Source organism: Squalius cephalus, assembly GCF_949319135.1.
Source record: "Squalius cephalus genome assembly, chromosome: 19".
Classification (NCBI taxonomy): domain Eukaryota; kingdom Metazoa; phylum Chordata; class Actinopteri; order Cypriniformes; family Leuciscidae; genus Squalius; species Squalius cephalus.
Window position 1 is genome coordinate 23541740 of NC_137140.1, and position 25923 is coordinate 23567662.

At 36.6% G+C, this 25923-nt stretch overlaps 2 protein-coding genes across 2 annotated transcripts in view; one reads left to right on the forward strand and one right to left on the reverse strand.

The window, feature by feature from the left end:
• The window catches only part of acsf2 (acyl-CoA synthetase family member 2), a 24599-nt gene extending 2733 nt beyond the window's left edge, over positions 1-21866 (reverse strand). Inside the window, exons 1-13 of the mRNA XM_079851596.1 lie at positions 21293-21866; positions 19126-19321; positions 15290-15418; positions 15141-15194; positions 14618-14736; positions 14343-14505; positions 13865-13960; positions 13487-13638; positions 13100-13191; positions 12874-12950; positions 364-471; positions 122-273; positions 1-13 (exon numbers count right to left, since the gene is read on the reverse strand). The exon at positions 1-13 is cut by the window's left edge and continues 129 nt beyond it. Of these exons, the coding sequence (XP_079707722.1) occupies positions 1-13; positions 122-273; positions 364-471; positions 12874-12950; positions 13100-13191; positions 13487-13638; positions 13865-13960; positions 14343-14505; positions 14618-14736; positions 15141-15194; positions 15290-15418; positions 19126-19321; positions 21293-21402 (1461 nt within the window). The 5' untranslated portion in view covers positions 21403-21866. The remainder of the gene's footprint in view (positions 14-121; positions 274-363; positions 472-12873; positions 12951-13099; positions 13192-13486; positions 13639-13864; positions 13961-14342; positions 14506-14617; positions 14737-15140; positions 15195-15289; positions 15419-19125; positions 19322-21292) is intronic.
• Positions 4361-10286, forward strand: chad (chondroadherin). Its single transcript, XM_079851598.1, has 4 exons — positions 4361-5269; positions 6697-6860; positions 7181-7320; positions 9048-10286. The coding sequence occupies exons 1-3, from the start codon at positions 4484-4486 to the stop codon at positions 7314-7316; spliced, it is 1086 nt and encodes a 361-aa protein (XP_079707724.1). The 5' UTR covers positions 4361-4483; the 3' UTR covers positions 7317-7320; positions 9048-10286.
• Positions 21867-25923: the final 4057 nt, after the last annotated feature.

A 25923-nucleotide genomic window follows, 5' to 3' on the forward strand; every position in this document is an offset into this window, starting at 1 on the left:
AGTGGCAATATCACTTTATAAATGACAGAACAGTCATTGAGTCATGTAATGAATTTTGAATAATGTTCATATCTAGTAATAGAGAAAGGAAGAAAAAATTATAATAATTACTCGCACTTACCCAGTCTTGTACCAGCGATCTTTTGTAATGCACTCCTTGGTCTTTTCCTCATCTTCCCAGTATTCCAGCATCACGCAGTATCCCCTGATCATCAGCTCACCCTGAGCGCCCAGAGGCAGGATCTCTCCTGTAGTAGGGTTCACTATTTTTGCCTAATGGAGAAAACACCATTCAGTGTGTGCTAAAACAGACAATAAATATGCATGCGGAACATCTTTATCTAGTAGTGTGTGGAAATGAACCTCAGTATGGGGGCATATACATCCAACAGTATCTGTCTTGCGCTCCATGCCGTCAATTGGAAAGCCGCAGAACGTCACAGGGCTGTTTTCGGTTGTGCCGTACCCAATCTGTTCCAAAACACAAGGATGACACATCTATCATTTTTTTGTTATAATTGATTATTTTATTATTATTACATATAATTGGATTATATAAATTATTATTATTATTATTATTATTATTAAACATTTAGAAAATATTTTAAGGTTTTGAAAAGATAAAATATGTAAATAAATAAAAGTTCACGTAACTTAATTTTAAGGCAAAGGATTTCCTCACTTTTAAGTTAAGTCAGCTGATCACCTTTTACAGTGTACATATTGCATATTAATTACATATTACAACTACATGTTGCATACTAATTACATATTTTATAATTATTTATTTTAAAGGTTTATTTATCACCTTTGCTTACAGTGTCACAAATTTGACCTAGAAATAGTGTCTGAAACATAACTTTTCTTTGTTTTCTTCCTAAAACGTTGTTTACTTCCATGTGTAAATTACATTTTAAACCCCAGATATTGGACTCTAGTGTATATGTTATGGTTTGTGGAACTAACCTCATGATTTCGATGCCATTAAACTCACTTAAATTTCAGTCCGTGTGCTTACATTACTCTTTTTGCACTTTCAGCCTTTTGCTAAAATTTCCCCCAAAACTAGCCTAAAGGCAAGCAGACAGCTGAATCAGCTCAATCCACCGAATCCACCAGGACTGGGAAGGTGAGGTATGTGGTGCACACCTGAGAACTGGCATTCCAGCTGTTGTTTTGAACCCAAGCTTTCTCACTATACAGTATCGCTTTGGGCTAAAACAAATCATCCAAATAAGATAGCATTAGATAATGTGCACAGGAAACAATTCCTCCATGGTGTCATTCAGAGACATAACCTCATCACAGCACAGGATGTCAATTTGTGTTTACCAAGCTGAATTACATGAGCTGCCAGCTTTTGAGGTGAGACTTTGTGACAAGCCAGACATTTATAATGTTGTTTGGAACATTTTAAGTGATTTTAAGTGAGTCATGAGCTTTTGAACTCAATTAGTAAAGGAAAAAATATGCATGCATCATCTCAAATGGCCATTTACAATATTTTCTTTTTCAGATTTCAGTGTCAAACAATATTACACCTTTTCTCACTTTATATAATTATTTTGTTATATATCGATAACAGGCCAAAGTTACTACTAGCCAAATACTAGATATGTGCTGGACAGAATTTGCACACCGCAGGGTGTGAATGTGGACTTGAAAGAACCAAGACATACACTTTGCCGATAAAATGTTACATTTGTTAAGCAAACACTAGATTCCGCCTAACCTGAGAAAAGCTGAGGCGCTCATAAACAGGTCTCTTTTAGGTCTTTGAGCCAAAGAAAGAGGAACAAGGATAAAATGTTTTGTTGCATGTGGAAAAAAAAACTAGGTGATTCCACAGTGCACTTCAGTTTCTTTTCTTTTTATACTGAATACTGTACATAGTTGAAATCAAAGGAGGCTTTTATTAAGAGGAATGTGCCTCTCCAAATGAAACGCTCCTATGCAGACAAAAGAAAAACCTCCATTTTCATTGTTGTGATGTGATACCGGCCAAACATCTGGTGGTGATTATATGTTATAAAACACCCGCCATTTGGGAGTGGCTCCTTTTTCTCCTTCTGCTGACTAAAAACAATGGAACTGTCTGGCACGACACACAGTCTCACCTTAACCTCACGAGATTTGGCTGCACACAAGTTACCCTATGAAATGAAAAACTAGGAACAAAAATAAAATTTCGGACGTCTGAACTTTCTTACTCCTAACATGCATTTAAAACCTTTCATGTTTTTTTTTTTAAGGTCAAAATTATTTAATAAAAATAAACGGACAAAAATATATCCACATTTTTCCTACGGCCCATGGCGCGAAATATGAGAGTAACTTCCATTAAACATGTAAACAATCAGCGAAAGGTTCACTCCATGAACGCAATAAGCATTTTCAAAAAAATGGGTACAATTCTACTCACCCTTCAACCACTGAACATCAAAATAAATAATTATGTAAATTCAGCTATTATTTTGTCCTCTTATGGAATATATGGAAATATGTTATACTAAATAGCTTAATCAGTGTAGTGCTAAATAAAACAGACACACACACAAAAAAAAGTTTTACATTTATTTTTTAATGAACACCTAGCAGATTCTGCAAGTGCTATGTAAAGTTACGGGCAGAACTGTATTATAGGCACTACTTATAAATAAATACAAAAATATTAGTTTTAAAAAGGTCATATAATGTTTTTAATGTTTTCCTTTTCCTTTAGTGTGTAACGTATTTCTTTGTGCATGTACTGGTATAAGATCTGCAAAGTTCCAAAGCTCATAGTCTCCCACAAAAGGGATTTATTCTATATCTAACTGAAAACACTGCTCCAGATCTGCCTAAAACACCACCATCGAAGTTCAGATATTACTTCAGCAAACTTCTGTCACAATGTGAAATATTAGCATAATCCCCCCCAAAACCCAAAAAGGCATCACTGAATTAGTGTTGCTGCCATGTCGTGGAGTGTTGTTGCGAAAGCAAAATCTCTATGTTTGGCCCTCCGAAAATTATTTATAACAATGTTCCTGAGGAGTACAACCCAAAAGTTCACTTGTGTACAGCTCATTTTACGGAGGACAGCTTCCTGAACCTGGCAGAGTACAACGCCATCTGCCCTTACGCAAAGAAAATATATTTCTTAATAAATGAATGATCAATATATTAAATTATTTAATAGTATATTCTAAAATATACTGAATAATATATTATGTAAATATATTACAATATATTGAATAATATATAAGGAATTGCCGGTTTCATATATTGAAAAATGAGACAATATATTTACTTATCATCATAATGTATGTAATTTCATATTCAGTAATACACCTCATAACATATAGATGTATATGTGATCAGATATGATACAGCATGTGTATAAATTGAACATTTAATCATGCAGTATATAAAAACACACACATACTGTATCAAAATATATAATGTAATATATTTCTCATATTTTAAAATTGTTTACATTATGTTTAATATTTTCAGATATAACTTAACAATAGTACAGTACTAAAGTATTTAGCAAAGAGACTATCACTGTGCTGAAAAACTCACAGCCATTGCTTTTTAAATATAGCAACAGTATTAATAATATTCAGCCAATCGTCAACCGAACCTCAGGCTCTACTCTTCAGCACAATGGTAACCCCAAAAACTCACACATATCAGCAACCCTTTTAAATTCCAAAATAATACAATTTAAAACACAAACCGATCTCCCCCATTAATAGAGCAAAACACGTGAAATAACACTTAATTTGAACATTTACTCTTTAACAGTCAGAAGCAAAGCATGCTGGAAACTAAAAATCTGTTGTAACCACTGATTGTAACTTATTCAGTGAATGTTTGTATATATGCATGTACAATACATTCACATTTATATGGGAACATGTATGTGCAATATATGTAGACAATAAAGGATAAAACTATGAATATTACATGTAATGCAATTTGGCCAAGTAAGTGTTTGGCCAAGCACAATACACTGTGTCAGCTGGCCAATTAGAGCACTCTGGGCTTTCGGAAGGAGGGGCTTTGTAGAACCCGGAACTCAGAGCGTTTCAGACAGACTGGGAATAGAGGTACTGCAATAAATGTACAGTATGTGAAAAAATTATGTTTTCTCAACATTAAAGCATGCTAACCTATTCTATTACACCCAATAAACAAAATAATGAACTTTCAAAATAGCATCCTATGACGCCGTTAAGTTTGCAAAGTTAAGTGATTAACTATTATAAACACTAGTACTGTGTTACTCTGACTCATTCACACCAATCTCTCTCTCCCTCCCTCCCTCTCGGGCTCACCTCTAGCCCTCTCTCTCCACACACTCTCTCTCTTTACTCTGAGGTTGTGTGGACCACTTTAGCTGTCTGTATATGTTCCTGCTGCAAACGTCTCTCAGAGTAAAGCAGAAAGAACACCAAATAGCATAAAGCAGTGGACTGATCAACACTCTATCATCATGTACAGTTTCAGCTTTTTACTGGTTCTAGTGTGTCTACAGGTTTACGTCCCTTTTGCATTTGCCGCACCAACTCAGTGCCCAAGCCAGTGCCACTGCCATGGGGACCTGCAACATGTTATCTGTGACAACGTTGGACTAAAGAAGATCCCCCGCATATCCGAGGCCACTCGTCTCCTAAATCTGCAAAGGAACAACTTGGGAAATCTCCCAACTGGGGGCTTCAGCGAGATGAAGGGACTAATTTCTCTGCATCTGCAGCACTGTCAGATCCGGGAGATCTCCAGCCAGGCTTTCAAAGGGGTAAAGAAGCTCATCTACCTTTACTTGTCTAATAATGAGATCAGCACCATCAAAACAGGTGCTTTTGAGGACCTAACCGAACTGACCTATCTCTATTTGGATGGTAACCACATCACAGTCCTTCCGAAGGGCATCTTTTCTCCCATGATCAACCTGTTTATCCTGCAGCTCGACAACAACAAGCTTCGAGAGCTACAACCTGGTACTTTCAAAGGTGCTAATGATCTCCGATGGCTTTATTTGAGTGGCAACGAGTTGAGCTCCATACAGCCAGGTTCCCTTGATGAAGTGGAGAACCTGGCCATTCTAACCTTGGACCGTAACCAGCTGTCCACCTACCCTCTTCTGGCTATGAGCAAGCTGCGTGTCGTGGAGGAACTTAACTTGTCCAAAAACCCTCTCAGCCTCATCCCTGACCACGCATTCCGGAGCTTCGGCCGCTACATGGAGAAGCTACATCTAAATGACATGAGCCTGGAGAAGGTAAGTCTGTGACATAGCAGTTATTTTGTGGATTAAACACTTAAAAACTAGAATAAATGTTTTAAAATTAAGATGAACCAAAATGTTTTCCTCATAATGATGGCCTCTAAAATTGTGGCTAAATAAATGCATGTTTTTGTTGGGTTTTCGGGAAGCTTAGCATTCGCAAACAAACTTTACATCCCATCAGAGCTGGCCACGCAAATGTACTGCAACCCCATTGAATATATCAAAACTGTAGACTGGAACAAAGTGGTATCTGGCTAAAACAGACCTGTGCTGGAGACTTTCACCTGTTTTCTTTCAATAAAATACTCATGATATTCTGTCTGTTCCCTTCAGGCCTTAAATAAGGTCACATGTGCTTTATGTCAGGATGCACATGTGCTTTTCCAGCAGTATTTTTCCCTGTGGATCACTAAACGGCTAATGAAAGCGTTTAAGAGATACATTTATCTTTTCCTTGTCTTTGATCTGACTTCCACAGAATCTCCACATGGACTGATACCAATGCAAACTGGTATAAAATACCATATTTTCTATATATATATATATATATATATATATATACATATTGAGACGTGGGCAAAGGCACATCAACAAGTATTAGCCCCATGCAGTTGGTCAATGCTGTTTGTATGATAGAAAAGGGAAAAAATAACCACTCTTCCTTCACATGTGGATAATTTTAGGGTCTATTTGCTGAATTTTATTTTGAGAGCCATGTTTTTTCCTCTCACTTGGCGAGCCATGTAAACAGGTCAGCAAGGGTTAGCAGACAGGTAAATAGAAACAGGGTGTTCCATGGCCCATGAAGAGAAGTATTTTTAGGCTGCCGTTGCCTCACCTGAATGGACAAGTGAGCCCTTTGCAGGCATTTCTGGCAAAAGAGCAGGTCGATGGGAGGAGTGGACAGACAGAAAAAGTGAAAACAACCCTTCTATGATGGAAATGATCCAACCTCTATCGCCTCAAATTACCAAACTCTCCACGTCTCTTGCCTTCTGAGTGGAAATTTCCAAAACGTCCTTTCAATAAGTGCATCTTTTCTACACTTGCATAACACACCCACAGACACTGTGTGCACACCGTCTCAGTTCCTCAACCGTCATCTTCCTATAAAGCAGACACCACGCAGACCAGTACATCTAACACATTGGTGAAGTTTTTAGCAGCCTTGCATACGCTTATGAAGTTTGATGGAGGGCTGGACAGGTTTACATAAGCTCTGGCACAGAGGACGGCATGAGAGAGGCCTTTCATGTGGAAAAAAAAAACCTCAGTCTAGCATCCACAAGTCTCCTTCAGATATTAAGAGTGACTTTGAATACTAATTGCTAGGATATTCTACATGCAGAAGCAAAGCAGTGGGTTGTAACATGTTATCATCTGTATATATTGTCTATCTGTCCTTTCTACCCATCAAGTTCTCCAGTGCTGCCTTTGAGGGAGTGACGGCTCTCAAGTCTCTGAATCTTGAGAACAACAAGCTGAAATCGCTGCCGAATAGCCTTGAGTTTAGCACTCTCCAGAACATCACTCTGTTTAACAACCCCTGGAGCTGCACCTGCCAATTAGCAAATCTCAAAAAGTAAGAGAAAAAACCCAATGATCACTTTAAACATTACTATTTAAGGTTGATGCAGTAATAAAACGAAACTATGCCTTTCATTTTTACCTCATGGTTTAATTTAAAGTCAACATGAAATCAAAATCAAACCTATTTGCTTTCGTAATACACGCTTTTGGTAATATTGTGAACAATTCATTGGCGCATGTTATTCTAAAGGAAAAAAAATGTTTGCCTTTCTAATATTTAATCAGATTGTAATAACTTATTTAAACACTAATTGACACTGACTAAAAATGGTGTTTTAGATTTGCTTTAAATGCTTGGATTTTCTTGTGCAGGTGGATGGACACTAGCCCCAATCTCCCTGATGCAGTTTGTGCTTCTCCTGGAAACCAGAAAGGAAAGCAAATAAGAGATAGCACTGCATTCACCCGCTGCAAGTCAAAGAGGATCAAGAAGGGACCACGGCTCTGAGATGGTGAGCAGCCCTGTTAATTCCACTCACACACCTTCATAACATAACATTTGAAACTGCAAAAATTACATAACATTAACAAAAATCACCTCTGAGTCCAGACCTTAAATTCATTGAAAGTCTTTGGGATGTGCTGGAGTAGATTTTACAGAGTGGTTGACTCTTGCTGGAAATGATGCACTTCTTGATGGAAATAAATGTTGTGATGTTATTTCCATCAAGGGGTGCATCAATTTTTGGTCAAGATCTTGTATTGGCAATGCAAGAGTCAAGCACTCTGTAAAGTCTACTCCAGCACATCCCAAATACTTTCAACGAATTTAAGGTCAGGACTCAGAGGTGCCAATTCATGTGTGAAAATGATTCTTCATGCTCCTACCCAACCATTCTTTTACAATTTGAGCCTGATGAATCTTGACATTGTCATCCTGGAATATGGCCATGATGTGTCTTCCTACATGGTTGTTTAAGAAATGAAAGGCTACACACTCCATCAACTGGGATTAGAAGAAATGTTGCGAAACAGTCACTACAACAATGATCCAATCATAGAATATTAAGCATTTGCCTATTAAAATCCAAACAGCAAAAAAAAAAAAAAAAAACATAAATAAATATTGTCTGGCCAGTATATAATACAGTTATATATAAAATATAGTAAAAGTATTTAAATATTTAGAAGTATTTGCAAGAGTGCTGAGACTAAAGTCAATGTTGACTAAGGAATTCTTGCTGAGACCAGCAGTCAAATAATAAATTAAGAAGCCTGTGAAGTAATCCTAATAACTGAACACACAGTTTTATCCAAGACTGCTATACACCATAGGCCCAAACCATGTCCTCCAGGTTTGAGACCCACACCCTAAACTGAGGTCTAATATCCAGACCCATACACGGTTTATGTGGTCCAGAGGTCTTATAAATGAGACCACAGGATTAAGGCTCATAAAAATGAGACATTAATCACAGACTTCAGTATGACAGCTAGCCTCTTTCCACATGATTTGCAAATGTAAATAAATTATGAAGAAAAACTAACTAGTCTCAAGGGTTCTCTGTGGTGCACAGAGCAAGACACCACCGCTCTCCCATGATCTCTATAAAAGACTCTTTCATCAGGAGATACTCATGAGATTATGTTCAAGTGGCCAGAGAGGCCACTGCGGATGTGATAAACAACGCTAAATGGTTATGAAATTATTTAAGCAAAGTTTTGAAAGGTTTGGGACCGGAGAAGCCTGGTCCCAAGTTACCAATTTAGCCATTGGTGGACCTCTAATTCAGTAGCTATTAATGCTTAGCTTGTGAACAAAGAAATGTTTTGAATTATATTATGCATGCACCTTCCCCATAACAGTCATTATATTTCATTTACATAAAATAATATAATCACGTCATCCTAAAGCATTGACTTCCAGTAACTTCTGTGAGAAATTAAAGTCGCATATTTAAACAAGAGAATCGAGAGGCTAATGCTAATCGTATGTGTTTTTACCTCCTCCAACATAAAAGAGTGACTGGTAATACTATAATTGTGGTCAGGATATGGGTTTGGGACTCTGCCTTGTGGTAAAATATTGTCTGTTATGTTCTTCCAATCTATCCTTCATGTTCTTCCTGGTCTCTTTGTCCTTTAAAGTTTGTGCTTTTCCATTTTGGCTTTGGCACTATGTGCAGAACATCAGATGTCCAAAACTAAGCTTGGCGAACTTATTTGTTTGTTCCCTCAGGAGAACAGGGCCTGTCCAGGAGTCAGGACTTCAATGTGCAGAAAAGGAAAGCAATGCAGACTGCTACATTGGGACTGTCCATTTCCTCTTTCACTCATTTTTTTTTTTTTTTGTGACATAAATGTGCTGACTCAATTCATCTAAACAACATGAATAGCATACATGTGTTCACAGACATTGACACACACCCTGAATGAGCAACTGGGTACATCTGCAAAGTGAAATTTTCACAATTAAGTACATCGCAAAGGAAATGTGCCTCAAACTCTTAGTATTCACTGTTATGGTAATGTATATGCTAATTCAAACAACCTGGTTATAAGTCCATGATCACAGGATTAGTTTCTTTCCACACCATAGAAAAAAAATCAGGAGTACTATCAGGAATAATCTTCCATAAAATGATAATTGGTAGAATGGACTGACATATTGATTAGCATTCATTTAGAAACTCAGCAGTGCCTTGCTGAAGGACTTGCTGAAGACTTCATCTAGACTACATGTTTGAGGTAAGTTCGACATGCTTTGCTAACTGTATGTCAAAACCTATAATTTCCAATTATATCTACATCAAAAATAAAATCAGTCTTTTATTAGAGGGACTATGTGCATATTGTATGATACATTTTTCAGCATACAAATGTAGAAGGATGTACATCACAGCTAAGTTTTGCAGGCATTCTTTGAGCCACTGTAGAATGAACATTATCTATTCTACCGATTCTCATTTTATGATATTTCAAGTCATCCTCCCATTCTCATGGTAGAAGCACTTAATATTATATAACCACCACAGTGTTATAATCAAAGCGGAGCTCTTCGTGAGGATCCTGTTTCCACATTGTGAGATCCTCCTTAGCTTTATGCATCTCACAACGTCCTGCAAGAGTTTCCGAGGGTTTGCGAACATGACAAACCAATCTTGACCATGACTAAAACTGACACATATTCAAGATGTGACATGACCTGACCTCTACTTCAAATCTCTGACCAACGTCAAACGCATCATAGGCGAGGAAAACTTGGACTTCTTATAGCCATGAAAAAAGTAAATGAGACAATATATGTAAGATATAATGTCATTATCACAAAATAGAATCTAGACAGGGTGATTAGGATTGGTTGCAAAAGATTATCCATTAAAGATGCTGTGACTGACCAATCAAAATCAAGAAATGATGATGGTGGTGCCAGAAGAGAAGGATTTACGAGCAGGTAAAATAAAATAAAAACTTTTTTTTTTATTTAGACAAATGGAGGTTCTCCAGTCTAATGGTATCAGTTTGTTACTGTGATGTACTCATGTTCAATAAAAGACATATAAAGCACTAACAATAATGAGAACATTATGAATTTCAAGTGGATGCACTAAAATTGTGCCGTGTGTGCTTAGAAAAGCAGTAGTACTGTTACCTTCTCCATACCCATTTCTTAACGGGATAGTTCACCCAAACATGAAAATGGTCATTTACTACACCCTCATTACTCTCAAAACCTGTATGACTTTTTTCTTTTGTGGAAAATAAAATGAGTTATTCATAACAGAATGTCCAAGCTGCTCTTGTTTCATAAAGTGAAATATTTTCAGGGAATAACTTAAGTCTTCTTCTTTCATTTTAGTTTGTTCCACACACAAAGCTATTATGCCTTAAGACTTAGAGCAAATCACATATTTAGCAAAGAATCCTGTGTCAGGGAATGTGTCATGGTTCCCAGATTCCCACAGACATATCAAGCAGCACAACTGTTTTCAAAATGAATAATAATTAGAAATGTTTCTTAAGGACCAAATCAGCATATTAAAATGATTTCTGAAGGATCATGTGACACTGAAAACTGGAGTAATGATGCTGAAAATTCAGCTTTGCAATCACAGGAATAAACTTATTACACTAAATATAAAATATAACTGAGAAAAGAGATATATTTTGCATTGTAATGTTACAAAATATTAATGTTTTACTGTATTTTTGATCAAAGGTAAGCAGACTTGGTGAGCAAATATGACTAATTTTAAAAAAACAACAACATTAAATCCAATCTTAAACTTTTGAACATTTGCGTACATCACTCAAATATAAGGGGAATATTTAATATGAGTATGGAATATCAGGTGTGGTAAATATAGAAGGCAAGTTTATTTTCTTGTGAAATAATCTCTTTATTATTTTGTGAAAGATGATGTACTTTATTTCAGTTTCAGTGTATACAAAAACTGAAATAAAAGTACAGACAGGCGAGTGGTTATATTAGTGATTTTTTAATGCGTTAATTCAATTCATGATTATCATCAGATTTTTCAGAGAAGTTGAAAGAAAATATTATCAAAATTGCAGCTAAACCATTAATGTGAAAATCTCTGTCTCCCCCTAGTGATACTGACATGTAGTATACATACTGTATAATCCTGGTCAGAATCATTGGCACCCTTGGTAAATATGAACAAGAAGCCTGTGAAAATAAATCTGCATTGTTAATTATTTTGACCTTTTATATAAAAATTTTTTTTTTTTTAAATATAATTTAAGTAAAACTATTTAAAATGGGGGGAAAACTAATTTATGAAATGTTTATCTCTAATACACATTGGCCACAATTAATGGCACCATCTTATTAAATACTTTTACAACCTCCTTTTACCAAGATAACTGCTCTGAGTTTTCTCCTATAATGCCTGATGAGTTTGAAGAACACCTGACAAGAGATCAGAAACCATTCCTCCATACAGAATCTCTCCAGATCCTTCAAATTCCCAAGTCCATGTTGATACACTCTCCTCTTTAATTTTCTATAGGAATGGTCATGGCAGACCCTTGCACAGTGCCCCATTTTTGTGTTGATTTCAATATTTGTTTTGGATCATTTCCAGATGGAAGATCCAACCACTGCCCATTATAAGATTTCTAGCAGAGGCCGTCAGGTTTCGATTTTTTATCGGTTGGTATTTGATGGAATCCATGATGCCATGTATCTGAACAAGATGTCATCCTGCAGAAAAATAGCCCCACAAAATCCCTGTGTTCAACAAACCCATCTTGTGTGTTTGCTGCCAAAAAGCTCTTTTTTTTTAAATTGTATCTGGCCATAGAACCCAGCCCCATATGAAGTTCCAGTAGTGTCTGACAACTGACTGTGCTGGAGTATGTTTATGGATGAGAGCAAAGGATTTTTCTTGAAACCCTCCTAAACAACTTGTGATGTAGGTGCTGTTTGAGAGGCTTTTATTGACATAAACGCTGATAAGCGAACATAAACATAAGCCTAACCGAACCTCTGTTTCGGTTTGATTGAGCAGGTTCTTCGAGAATGAACCTCATTTGTTCTCTTTGGAACGACATGAGGGCGAGTAATTAATGACAGAATTTTCATTTTAGGGTGCACTATCCCTTTAAGACAATATAGACACGTGTCCTCTTCCATGCAGATTTGTGACATTTCCCGTTGATCTGAACTTTTGATTTAATGCCCTGATGGTGGAAATGGGAATTTTCAATGCCTTGGCTATTTTCTTACAGCCACTTTCTAATTTGTGAAGCTCAACAATCTTTTGCTGCACATCAGAATTGATTGTGGCCAATGTGTATTAGAGAAAAACATTTATTTCATAATGTGATTTCCCTCACATTTTCATTAGTTTTGCTTCAATGAAAGGATATATTTGTGTGATTTTTCTGAATGAAAGATCAAAAGAATAAACAATGCAGATTTATTTTCACAGCCTTCTTTGATCATATTTACCAAGGGTGCCAATAATTCTGACCACGACTGTACAATTATTATCAGCTTGAATTATAACAGAGAATGAACAATCCCCTTCACTACTTACCACCATTTCCTTAATACCCATGATATTGATGACCTTACGGAGGACCTCAGGAGGACAAGGTGAACCAGCAGTAATACCTGACAGAAACAAAACATAGGATTTTAGCAGAACACTGATGAAAGTGGAGGATGTACTGCTTGATTGCTCAGAAATCTTGATAATATTAATGTCACAACCTCCATTTAGCAGAATATTTAGAGATTTTACAAAAGTTTGATTGACTCACCACCCTCAATTGATGACAAATCAATCTGGGCCAGGTCAGGCTGACTCATCATGTCAATAAACATAGTAGGGGTGCCGTAGACAAACGTACACCTGTGTAAACAGTACATTTTCTGCCAATTGAATCAAATAAATACAGCTCAGATCTGTTATTCCAGATATGCATGATGTACACATGACCTTTGATCCTTACCCAAATTCTACATGACTGTCCTCTTTATATGTCCCTGTGTCTTTTATTCACGACAACATGAATTCAATATGGCTAAAGAGAAAGTGGCACCAAGTATCTCTGGAAGGTTTAGAATTATATTCTAATGCAAAGGGAAGATGCGCAATTCTCTAACACATCAATTCTTTTTTTGAGGTAGAATTCATGACTGCATACTTCTCTTTCTCTATCGCCACCAGGTTGGCATGTCCATCATAACCAGAAGATGGGAAAACCACTGTGGTACCATGAACAGCCATGACCATGCCACCACCCACTGAGCCAAAACAATGATACATGGGCACCGGCAAGCAAACTCGCACATTTTTCTGTAAGAAGATTAAGGTAAAAAATTACCCATACTGTATGTACTGTGAAGGAAAATGTATGGAGATTCATTTAAACAAAATATTTTCTGTTCTGTATTGTAATATCAGTATGCTAAACAATGAACTGTATTTTTGCAATACACATCATCTAAAGATCTATTTTCCAGACACAGATCCTACATTTTATAGAAACAAACACTTCTTTCAGTGTATGATTAGCACCCACCCTCCAGTTGAAGCCTATGCGCTTGCCGATGAAATAAGCATTGTTCACAATGTTGTGATGAGACAGAGTGGCTCCTTTGGGCTTTCCAGTTGTTCCCTGAGAATCATAACGAACAAAAATAAATAAATAAAAAATGTCGATAAAATAACGATTTATTTTGTGTTACATTTGACTTCACTAGGCTAAGACTTAAAGCTAAAGTGTATAATTTTTCTAATGTCATAATATGCTTGCTTTTTATGCAGAGACAACAGTAAATAGGTCATTTCTAGGATCATTTATCCTAGAGGGCTCAAAACATTGCACTGTTTCTCCTGACAAGCCTAACACAGCAACATTAGGTCAACCGATGCTGTGCGTTTGGGGCGTGACTATGACTTTGAACTTTTTGCTATTATGTTTGGTGATGCAAGTGGCACAGAAATTACACACTGCAGCTTTAATAGAGATATATACAAATTAAAAATATGCAGAGTACCGATGTAAACTGAATGTTTATGGGGTCATCACAAACAAGTTTATTCTGCAGGTCTTGTAGTTGTTGATGGTGTTGGCTGCTTCCTGCCTGCATCAGATCTTTTAAGAGGAAAGTTCCTGGCTGCTGACTGTCAGTCACGATCACAGTGTGTAGGTCTGGTAGTCTGAAGAAAGAAGAAAACAAACCGTGTTTCTCAAAAACAACCAAGTAACTCAGCCAGCCTCTGGCCCTTAATAATGATTATGAATATCTTCCTTTTATTACATCACTCGTACCTTGAACTCTTGATTCCTCCAGGTGAAGCGGTCTCCATCTCTGGACAAAGCTGCCTTAACATGTCACAGTACCTTTGGGTCTTGAATTGAGTCGGACAAACTATTGCATTGCACCGTACCTAAAAGAAGCATTAAGCCATTAATCATATGTAAAGTTTGCTTATATGTAGTTGAGACTTAAACTAAGCTTGTTTCTGCCTCAAAGTAAAAAAGGGTAAAAGTCCTTGTATTTCTCATAATGTGACAGTACATCTCTCAATGCCCACTTTATTTTTCAGAATTGCGACTTCTCATAATGGAAAAAAAATTTTTTAATGGCAACTATTTCTCAATTTTTGAGTTATATATTTATAAAATGTGACTATTTACTTTTAGACTTACTTCCATTTAAAACTCTGAAACAGGCTTCCATGAAAAAAAAAACCTTGTTTGAGTGAAAAATAAACCCAAAACAGTCCTGTAATTAGGGACATTCCACTGTCAGTTGTTCTTTTTTGCATGTACTGTATAAACATTAACTTACCTTTCTGAGAGCAAATTCTACCTCTTGCAGTTGATATGCCGGGTTCACTGAAACCTGTAAAATCCCAATAAACTTGAGCAGGTGAGAGACCAGCCATTGACAAATCCTCATATAAACCAAATTACAAGACACTCAACAAAAACACTCACCAAAATGATCCCTGCTTTAGCTGTGGCAAACTGCATCAGTATCCATTCATAGATGTTCGGTCCCCACATCCCCAAGCGATCCCCCCTTTTCAGCCCGACAGCCAGTAGACCTGCAGCAGTCTGTTCCACCTGAAATCAAAATACTACCACATTTTTACACTGGCCCTGAAAAAAAATTAAAATGTAAGGTGGGTTTAACACATAAATGTTCATTAGATTAGGAATAGATAAATAATTTAATACTAATACATCACATATTATAAAAGAGAATCAAGGGAAGCAAGTTTATAGTTAATCTAAGGCACATGACACGAGTTACATGTTATGTGACAAGCTGTCACCCCACTCTTGCACATTTGTACTTTATACAATCAATAAAATCAGACCCTTGGCAATGTATAATACAAATATTATTGGCAAATAGTTTGTTATGTTCCTCTTTGGTTAAAACCTCTGTAAATGAATAAATGTAAATGTCTTTCACCCAGACATTTTTGTCCTCTGGAAAGAAGCATGATGGAAAAAATATTCAATTTGGATGGGTGTGATGGCTAAGGCCACACTGAATGGTTTTTGAATTTCATTTGAATGGTTCTAGTTTACTTTGCATTTAAAAAATTTAATTTCGTTAGTTCTAAGGGATTAATGTTTTTTGGTCTGTTCATTTATAAATTTCTATGTAATTATTTGGTTTCTTTAAATATTATTTACCCAAACATTGGAACTGGAGATGCTACGTTGTCTCTTTAGCACGCATTAAACCTCAAAGAGCGGCAAAGCCAATAACCATTTATCTCTAGAGTGCACGGTAGTGATTAAATGAAACCACAACCAAAATAGGGGTTTGACATTTTATTTAAGTTTGTTTGAAAGCGTACATCTTAGCCGTGGTTCCGGCGGGATCCATGACTGCAGCATGGAACAAAAGCTTGGAATTAAAAGGGCGCGGCCTTTCCTGGTGTCCTTTATATTATTCGGGTGGGAATTATGGGAAATTAATTTTTGGGACAATATGTGTTGGGGTCTAGCCTGGCAAGCCAGACCTACATCAAGATGTTAGGTCTGGGAAGTGGGAACACACCATAGACACAGCTCAATCCGAGGGGCGGGATAAACGAGTAGCCTTATGGGATAAATGGCTGTTTTTCAAATTCCCTCTGCATGCAATAGGACAGCGCTTCAACCAACCAGAGCGTTTTCCCAACAGTGGAGCTGACGTTAGTTGATAGATTCAACTTTTGAATCTGGCCGGCAAAACTACGAACACATCTTCCTTTTTTAAAGAATGACTTAAGTGCCGTTCTTTGCTCTTTTCTTAAAGAAAAACTTAACTCCAAATCCTCCAGAGTCGTGGCCAAAGCCGATTCAAAAGACTGTTCCCTGCAGCCGCCATTCTTTGTTTTCAAGTAACGTTAGCAGGGAACCGTCGCAACTCTGTCGTCATTAAGTTAAGCCCGCCCCGCCTACTCTATACACGATGTGATTGGCCTGACCCAATTTAGGTTTTTGCAGCTCGAAAGTCAATGGAGAGTTGCTAGACTACCTAGTTAGTAGACTACTAGACTACCTAGACTACTAGACTACCTAAAATAAATTTTGCTGCCGCTAGGGTGCGTCTAGATTTCTAGGCTAGTTGGGGTCGTGTGTTTATTCAAATGTGTTTAAAGGATGTTTTTGTGTGTGTGTGTGTGTGTGTATGTTTAAGTGTATTTTCCCAGAAGTAATGTGCTGATGTCCCATTTCAGTCAGTGTTTTTTTTCTCTCTCTTTCTTCTACACAATGAGTGGTCAGTACTTAAGTGTTGCAGTCAATAAAATGACACTTTGTTGACTCCATGAATGTCTCCAGAAACTTTTATGGAAGAACCCTTCCAATGGGAATTTGCCAAGAACAGAAATAGTCATTCTGGTTTAAAATAAACACATTTGTGGTTCACCATGAAGTAATATGCTAATGTGTTCTTGAGGAATAATAATAAAAAAAAACACTGCACTAAAAAAAAAAAGGATATTCCACATTGAATATGTGTGTCAAGACTAATGGCACTAGTTTGTGTTACACGTTCCTGCTATGTGATATAATATTGCTTTTCTGTAAATGTTTAACTTTGTCACATTGATACACTTTAACCCACTCCTGCTCTCATTATGGAAGGCAGCCACACGTGAAGCACCTATCTGTTCCAGATAGCTCATATCAGTCAATTTAGTAGAAAATATTGGGTTCAGTGTGGAATCTGTATTAATAATCACCTTGATAGTGAGTTAATGTCTTTTCTTGGTCATGTTTACATTCGCAGAATAACCACAAAAACTATTTGAATAATAACATTGTATCATGCCAGTGACTGATTTCACTGTGCTTTATTTACATATTTAAAGACCCCCTGTTGTGAAAATCAAGTTTTTAATGTTATTTATAGGTCTATGTGGTGTTTTTAATATGCTTGTGCAATATTAGACAATTTTATACAAATATTAAACACACAATGTGCAAATTCATAAGTCATGATAGTCTCAAAAACGCAGTTTGAAATCGCTGGTGTTTCTGATGTCACAAACTACCTTGTAGCCAATCACGTCAACATGCCAGCGGGCTTTAGCATATCATTAACTGCTGTGAAGCCAGGTTATCCTGGTATATTTTTTGTTGATATGAAAAATTGGGTACATTTAGCAATGTAGCAGGTGAATTACGATGTTATGATTAACTATATGCCTTTCTCCACTGACATTCTATGATGTTCAAATCATTTTCTAAGGATACAAATTTTTAGAAGGCAGACTGAGATGGAGAAGGGTTACATGGTAACATTTACACATTATTAGCTGTTTGATAACAGTCCAAGCAAAAGGCTAATCATATCAATTACCGGTATGTGTCCGATGTTGTAAAGAGAGATACCATTGTGGTGCGTTTACTAACTTGAGTAAAGTTGAGCGAGTTGATCTCTGAGCTGGTGTGATTGAGTGGAGGCGGGGCTAATTTGCATATTCATGGTTCTGTGTATACCAATTGAAACAAGGGTGTAAAGATGAGTTTTACTGGATAAAATCATTGACTACAGGGAGACTTTATAGGACAGGCTGTACACAAACAAAGTAAAATGGGTGTGTGGGGAAAAAAAACACATATTGCCATTTTAACTCATTCTTCTGCCAGTACTGAATTTGGAATCTGTGGTAAAAGTTTATTTAGGTCTTATTAATAAAGGGAAAAATCGGTAATAATTGGGAATATTTTCATAAGAATCTCTCATATTTCATAAGAATATTGATATATAATTTATTGCCCTAATAATTGATTGTATAATTTATTGAATTTGTTGTGTCTCCGACATGCCTGATATTCCATGATGTAAGTCCTGGTGTCCTCTACAGAGGTCATGTATGAAAGCAATCCCCTGTTTCGTAACAAAGTCATATTCTAATTTAAAAAACCCATAACATTTACCTAAATTGTTGATTTCTGACAAACAATTAGAAAATTTGTCAAATTTAAATAAAATATAAAAAACAAAATATTATCATATTTCCAAAAGTGCTAATGTAGGATGCAGGATCATGAGTGCTAAATTTGATCATTCGGTAATTTTTAAAGACCAAGGAGAGGGGTCTGTCATGGTTGCACCTCCAAACATTTGGTATCTCTGCAAAGCCCTGAACTTGCTCTTTACAGGACATCCAGACTTAAAAATGATAAATTTGCTAAAATATAGTGTTCCACTACAGAGGAAAAAACTCCATTGCTGGGTATCAGGAGGAGAGTGAGTGTGTGTGTGTGTGTGTGTGTGTGTGTGTGTGTGTGTGTGTGAAACCAGAAGCAAAACCACTCACGTCTTGGTAGAACTGAGCAAAAGTCTTGCGTATTCCATCCTGCACAAAAACCAAAGCTTCCCGGTCAGGGTAGCGCTCCACTGAGGCTCGAAGACACTGGTCCACAGTACTAGAGACCAGTGGTTGGGAGGAGATGCCATGGACATAACTGGTTGTCAGGGTTGGGGTGCTGGGTGGGTTATCCACATGAATGGCACTAAAAAAGAGGGGAGAGGAGAACCTGTGTTTATAAGAGATGCAGAGAGACATCTGAAAACGGGGGGAAAATTGGGTAACTGCGACTACTTTTAGTTTGTCTTTGGGTCTGGTGAAGTTCATCCTGAAGGGAGAGCAGAAGCTAAAAAACATCCTGACAACATTGATTTTATGTAAGGAAAAGGTGAAATAAGGGATGTCAGCTGCTGCACTATTTCTCACTTTAGAAAACCAAGAAGATGGTCTTTGTTAATGCTTTTTTAGCCTGCTTAAAAGCTTAACAAAAAAATGTACTGTTGATTAAAATGTCAAATTGGTATTACATTGGGGGTGGAAATAAATAGGCTTGGACTTCGTGCTGGTAACCCAATGCACAGGACAATGGGGACACCAGAAAAAAATTATTCATGATTTTGAAGCTAAAAATACAGAATTATTTCAGACGAATATGCTTGCACTCAGTCACTGGCTACTAGATATATTTAAAATAATGTAGGCCACTTTTTACTGGTAACATAAGACATTTGGCATTATCAAGACCAACAAAAATCCCCCATTGCATTATTATACATTATATTCAACATTAATATACATAAACTAGAAATTTTTGTTTGTGTAAGAAAAATATACATATTTAACACGTTACAAAGTAAAATTCCGGCTTCCGGCCATACACAGTCTACTTGCGCCTAAATTGCAACTTACGCAACTTGTGACGTCAGAAGTAGCGTAGTGCGTCACGGCGTAGCGTAAATATCAGCAGTACGTTGCATTGTTCACGTAAGTTGCGCTTTAGTCAAATCCGTATGTTCGTTTGGTCGGAAGCTAGTTATTTTACTTTATAAAGTTTTAAATATGGATATTTTTCTTACACAAACGCATTGCTTCGCTTCAGAAGGCCTTTATTAACCACCTGGAGCAGTGTGGAGCACTTTTGTGATGGATAGATGCACTTTTATGGGCTTCAAAACAGAAACAGTTATTCACTGCCATTATAAAGCTTGGAAGAGCCGGGAATTTTTTTTTTAATATAGCTTCGATTGTATTCGTCTGAAAGAAGAATGTCATGTACACCTAGGATGACTACTTGAGGGTGAGAAAATCATGGGCTAATTTTCATTTTTGGGTGAACTATCCCTTTAAATATTACAATTTGCAATTATTACAATTTAATATAAATATGATCATTTATTATATACAATATAATAAATAACTTTTAGATTTTAAAGCATTTGACATTCAGCGCTCAAGAAACATTTCTTATTATTACCAATGTGGAAAATAGTTGCGCTGCTTAATATTTTTGACTAAACCATGATACAGAAATTTTTGCTGATAAAGAACAGCATTTATTTAAAAAAAAAAAATAATTCATGTCTACTGTCACTTTTGATCAATTTAAAACATCCTTGCTAAATAAAAGTGATTAAAGAAAATGTATTTAAAAAAATATATTGGGGAAAAAATAAACCTTACTGACCATCAATTTAGAACGGCATTGTCTGTTCAGTTTCAAGAGCCTCTACTAATCGGCAAATGAGCGTTAAAAAAGGCATTCAAAAACTAATGGGTAACGTTAGACCAGCCAACTTGCTAAACAAGTTAGCACAAGTCTGTGAGTGTGAGACCATTAAATCAGCTAACTTAACCATTTGAGGCTGGTTTAGGGTGGGGGGGTTATTCAGTCGAAGAATCTGTTATTGAGTCAAGAGAGAAAGTTTTTTTTTTTTAGATAAATAATATTTCCCACGCGTAGGCTATTACTTTGTAGTGTCACTTAAAGGGTTAATGAAAACATTACATAACTACTATAGAAGCTGGTATGTTTTCGTCGTTAGTCTGAGCTATTTTCTACTTTCCAAGAATATGGAGACACAATTCCAAAAACATATCTATAAAAAGCAATCTGCCACATGTAATCTCCCGCGGATAAGCTAAATCATAAAAGATGCATGTTTTTATGATGCCTTACCAACTTTGTTGAGAAGCTACGAAATGAGTCCAGGGTCTCTGCAGAAAATGCAGTGTTTTGTAGAAGCTCGCGGTAGTTCGTAGATTAGTCAGAAGAATCTTAGAAGACATCTTTCAGTTTCACCTTTACGACGGACAGAAGTAAACTCTGAAGAATCTCAGTTTAGTTTTTTTATTCAGAAACTCGATTGCAATCAAACAAAAACACGTAGCCTACCACAGACACGACCATAAGTGAGATAAATGCACATAACAGTAAAATTAAAACTCCTGAATTAACTGCAGTGGTACTGGTAGATCATGAATGCTCGACTTCTAAGCAACACCAAGATCTTGCCACCGCGATGCCAAAGTTCCCAAAAGTGAATCGCTAAACCAACTAACGTTACACCTCAAGTTGCAAGACGAGCGGCTGCAATGGAATGAACTGTAGAGGACGTCAACAAAGGTTGTCACATCAGGAAGCTCTATAGCCAGTACCGGTATAACTATAACTATAGCATGGCATCTTATGCACAGAAAGCCTTTGGCACATGATGTTTAGTCACATCCGGTTTTCATTTGCATATGCCAGCGGAGAGTAGCATGTGCCACTAAAACCCAAGTGGCAACAGTTCCTCACTGCAGAGCCAAATGACGTCCAGCTCCACCTCTCTAGATGTCATGGGTTGAGCTTGACCTAGTTCAGCTCCACCTCTGTGGATCTATTGGGTGGAGGTTTGGAAAATGGATTCATGATGTAGCCATATTCGCTCATTACATAATGTTTGAACACAAACAAATGTTACGGACTGCAGTTCATGATTTCACGTTACTCTCACAATGGTAGTAAATTATTCATAATTAATTGATTCTACTTCTTTACTATAGGCTATTTTACATTTTCCTTTCTATAAAACTCTGCTTATATACGTTCAGAAGGTCTTGTGAAATTGTACACACAGACCAGCCATTAGTCATGTGCCTGTTGCTGAAAACTGAGAGAACCACTGCATTTGATCACTATAGATTTATAGAAATAATTTAACTGTTAATAATTTAAGTGTTTTCTCAATATTGCAACACTGCATATCTAATCAGCTCCTGACGAACACAATATTTTAATTATCACTCAGTGAGTGAGAGAGATGTGTGAGTGAATTAGCTTCTGTCTGTGCAGCGTCCAGTTTTGGGGGTAACGTATTATAAGTAGTTAGACAGAGTTACGTAATCAGATTACTTTTTTCAAGTAACTACTAAAGTAACGCATTACTTTATCAAATTTATCAAAATCTATTAATCAAAATATCCGAGTTACTTTTTCAAATGAGTAACACAAGCTACTTTGTTTTGCCATTCATTGACTGACAGCTCTCCTGTCCCCATGTTGAGAGGAGTTGCCTAATACAGAGGTGTTTCCTGTGTAAACATGATGGACTAACTGTGAACATGCATTTACTCATCTCACTTGCACAAAAACAGATTCAGTATTCCTCAAAATGAATAAAAACAGTAGGCTACAATGCAAACTCAGAATATTCACAAACCTGTAATGGTTAAATATGTTAAATAACACAAATATAGGCTACTTTATGTATTTAATCTCACTTTGTTGACCAATGTCTTTGCTACAGACATTTCATGATCCAATTCAACCATACTAATAAGCAAAAAGCACATCACATGTGTTTCTTTTTTTATTAGCCTATTGCTGAAGTAGGAGTGTTTAACTTTCTTCAACTGCGTCCTATTCTTCTACAATCCAGATTGGCAGCACAGCTAAGAGGTTTGTTTGAGCTGTGCCCTCTACTGTACAGGCATGAATTCACATTTCCTTTAGCCTGAGGCTTATTCATTTCACTTTTGGTGAGAAAGGGTGAGAAACTTTTGTGTTTAGGTGTGTGTGTGTTTTGACAAGCATGACAGACAAGAAAGGCCAGCCCACATGAAAAAAAGTAATGCAAAACTAACGTAGGGGAGCGCGGGGCACAACCTAACGCGGGGTTAGTTGTAACACGCTTGTTTTAAATACTTCCGCACATGCTTGGATGACGGAACTTTGTTTATTTACTAGTTGCCATATCAACACTATATAGAAAAAAAAAAATCCGCCAAAATTATTTTCTTTTTGGAAGATATCCATAGACATTTATTAAACCATAGCAAAAGTACATTTCTTACTTAAGTTAATTTTTCATCTCTATTTTTTGTGTTTATTTAAAATAAGACAAATCTGATATTATTTTAATCTCCAAGATGTTATTTAACAGTTGAGATAGTTCTTTAATGCTTCGCTAACTAGCAGAAGACACTCGCAGGGTTTAAATCCCAGTTGTGCAGGCGGGGGCATGTTGTAACACTGCGTTACAATGTGCCCCTATTAGAAATATGCTATTATATTCTATACTATTATTCATTTTATTGAGAAAACGTGAGAAAAAGGTGAATAAAGACTGAGAGTCAATGTCCAGAAATTACTAATTATTTATTTGTTTTGAACTATGTTGTATAGCTGTGTTTTCCTGTGTTCGTAGTCAAAACTCAAAAATGAGTTTATATTTAATTATTAATAATTGCCATTATTTTATATGAAAAAGTTTTTTAATTGTATTTTATTTAGAAAATATTTTAGTTTGTTTTGTATATTTTTTTTATTAGATCAGATAACATTTTAAGCTGTCATATGTCATGTTACAATGTGCCCCACACATGTTACAATGTACACCACCTATGGGGCATGTTGTCACGTTTCACTTCCATTCTTTCGGGCTATATCAAGAAAAAAGTATATACTGTATTAATAAAACAAAAACACATAATTGTACTAGACATGTGGGAAATTAATGTGGGGAAAAAATAAATACTCTGAACCATAAGTAGATTTGCACAAACTGAGAAAGTCAAAAAGCGTTAGGTTGTGCCCCGCTCTCCCCTAATGCATTAGGCTACTTTCCATAAAAGTAGGCCCTAACTAACGAAATTAATTCCTTTTTTAGGGAGTAACACATTATTGTAACACATTACTTTTAAAAGTAGGCTAACTTTCCCCAAAACTGTTCTCTCTCTACAAACAAGGAAGCTGTTTAATTAGGCCTAAAACCAGCGGTGTTACCACCGTACCGTACCCAGTAGTAAGCTAATCGATTTAGTAGGCTATAGCGAAGCTATTTTACTAATAAAAGTGACAAGAAAGTGACAAGCTGACAAGAAGTTTCTGTCATGTGCGTGCGCGTGCGCAATTAACACATAAACCTGAGGGCCCGAGAATGGAGGGGGCCCTTGATTGGCCGAGGGAGGGATTGACAAACCGATCGGGAGCACATGATTTTTTCATGGCGAGCGCCGCTCAACAAAACCCCACAACGCACCCCACATATTAAGCGGAGTTCTTTACTGGAATGCTGCTCCTGCGAGTGCATGGGAAACAAACCCCAAAAGCCAAGTAATGAAACGGCGCGCCGCTGGCTGATTAAACAGTGCGCGCATCCAGCAGTTGCAGAGCGAGAGCAGCTGAACAGTCTCGCGCACAGCGCTGACAAACTCGCTTGACGCTGGCATACGAAAGCGCAACATGATATGTGAACATTAAAGGCTCTTTGGCGAAACTAGCTGAAATCAGACTGAAAAGCTCCATTTAAACTGAAGTTTCGAGGTAAATTGAAGGCTACAAAACGTTAATTAAAAGATTTTCAATCCACACAGCACCACCCTATAAAGCACGCACTTAACACTGTAGAAATGTTGCATTATGGTAGTAGGCCATTATTAATCTGACAAGTTAAATAAGTTTTTTTTTAATATAAAAACCAAAGTTTACTCTTAGTAGTATTATTATTTTGTTGTTATTGTTATTATATAACCATAAAACCATGGTTTAACCTATAGTTAAACTCTGGAAGGAATCCTGTCCAAGATCTATGGAAACATTTCATTGGGGCAACAAAGCAAAGTTTAAGAGCTTTATAGCCTGGAATCTGGATCCCATGAATTAAGGATAAAGCTATGACTTTTTCTTTTGTGTAGATATGATCAGTTCTAATAAACTTTACTTCAAGTCAAATATTAATTCAGTAATGAACAGTCTTCAATATAATGCAATATGAATATTTAACACATTTGCAGTATATTAAAAATATCTATTATTATTTGTTTATACCCTTTATTTAGCTATTCATTGATTAATTCATTTATTCCAATTTAAAGGCCATAACCCCTGCAAAACATTAACGGGGAAACGTGGCCAGATGTAGGCCAACTGAAATTTTCCCCCCGGTCCAGCTCTGACGATTCTCCTCTTCTAGAGCCAGAAAGAAGACCTTCTAATCATTAAACTAAAGTAAACTCCTTAAGACAGTTGTTTGCTCAAAAGTTGTTGCTGCCTCTGGAAACCTGTTTGCTTTGATTTCATGGTGTTATGTGTTGCAGCCTGGAATATTTATAGCCTATATTGGCCTAATATTAAAATGGAATATTGTATCTCTTTGGATTGAAGATTTTTATATATATATATTAATTATTTTTGTGGTAGAAAACGTTGTGGCACCAAGATACACCTAGGTTACTTTGAATGGGACCCTTGAGTCAACATTAGGTTAAACAATGTCCGGAATCTCCGGTAGATGGCAGCGTACTAAATCTGACTGGTTAAAAAAC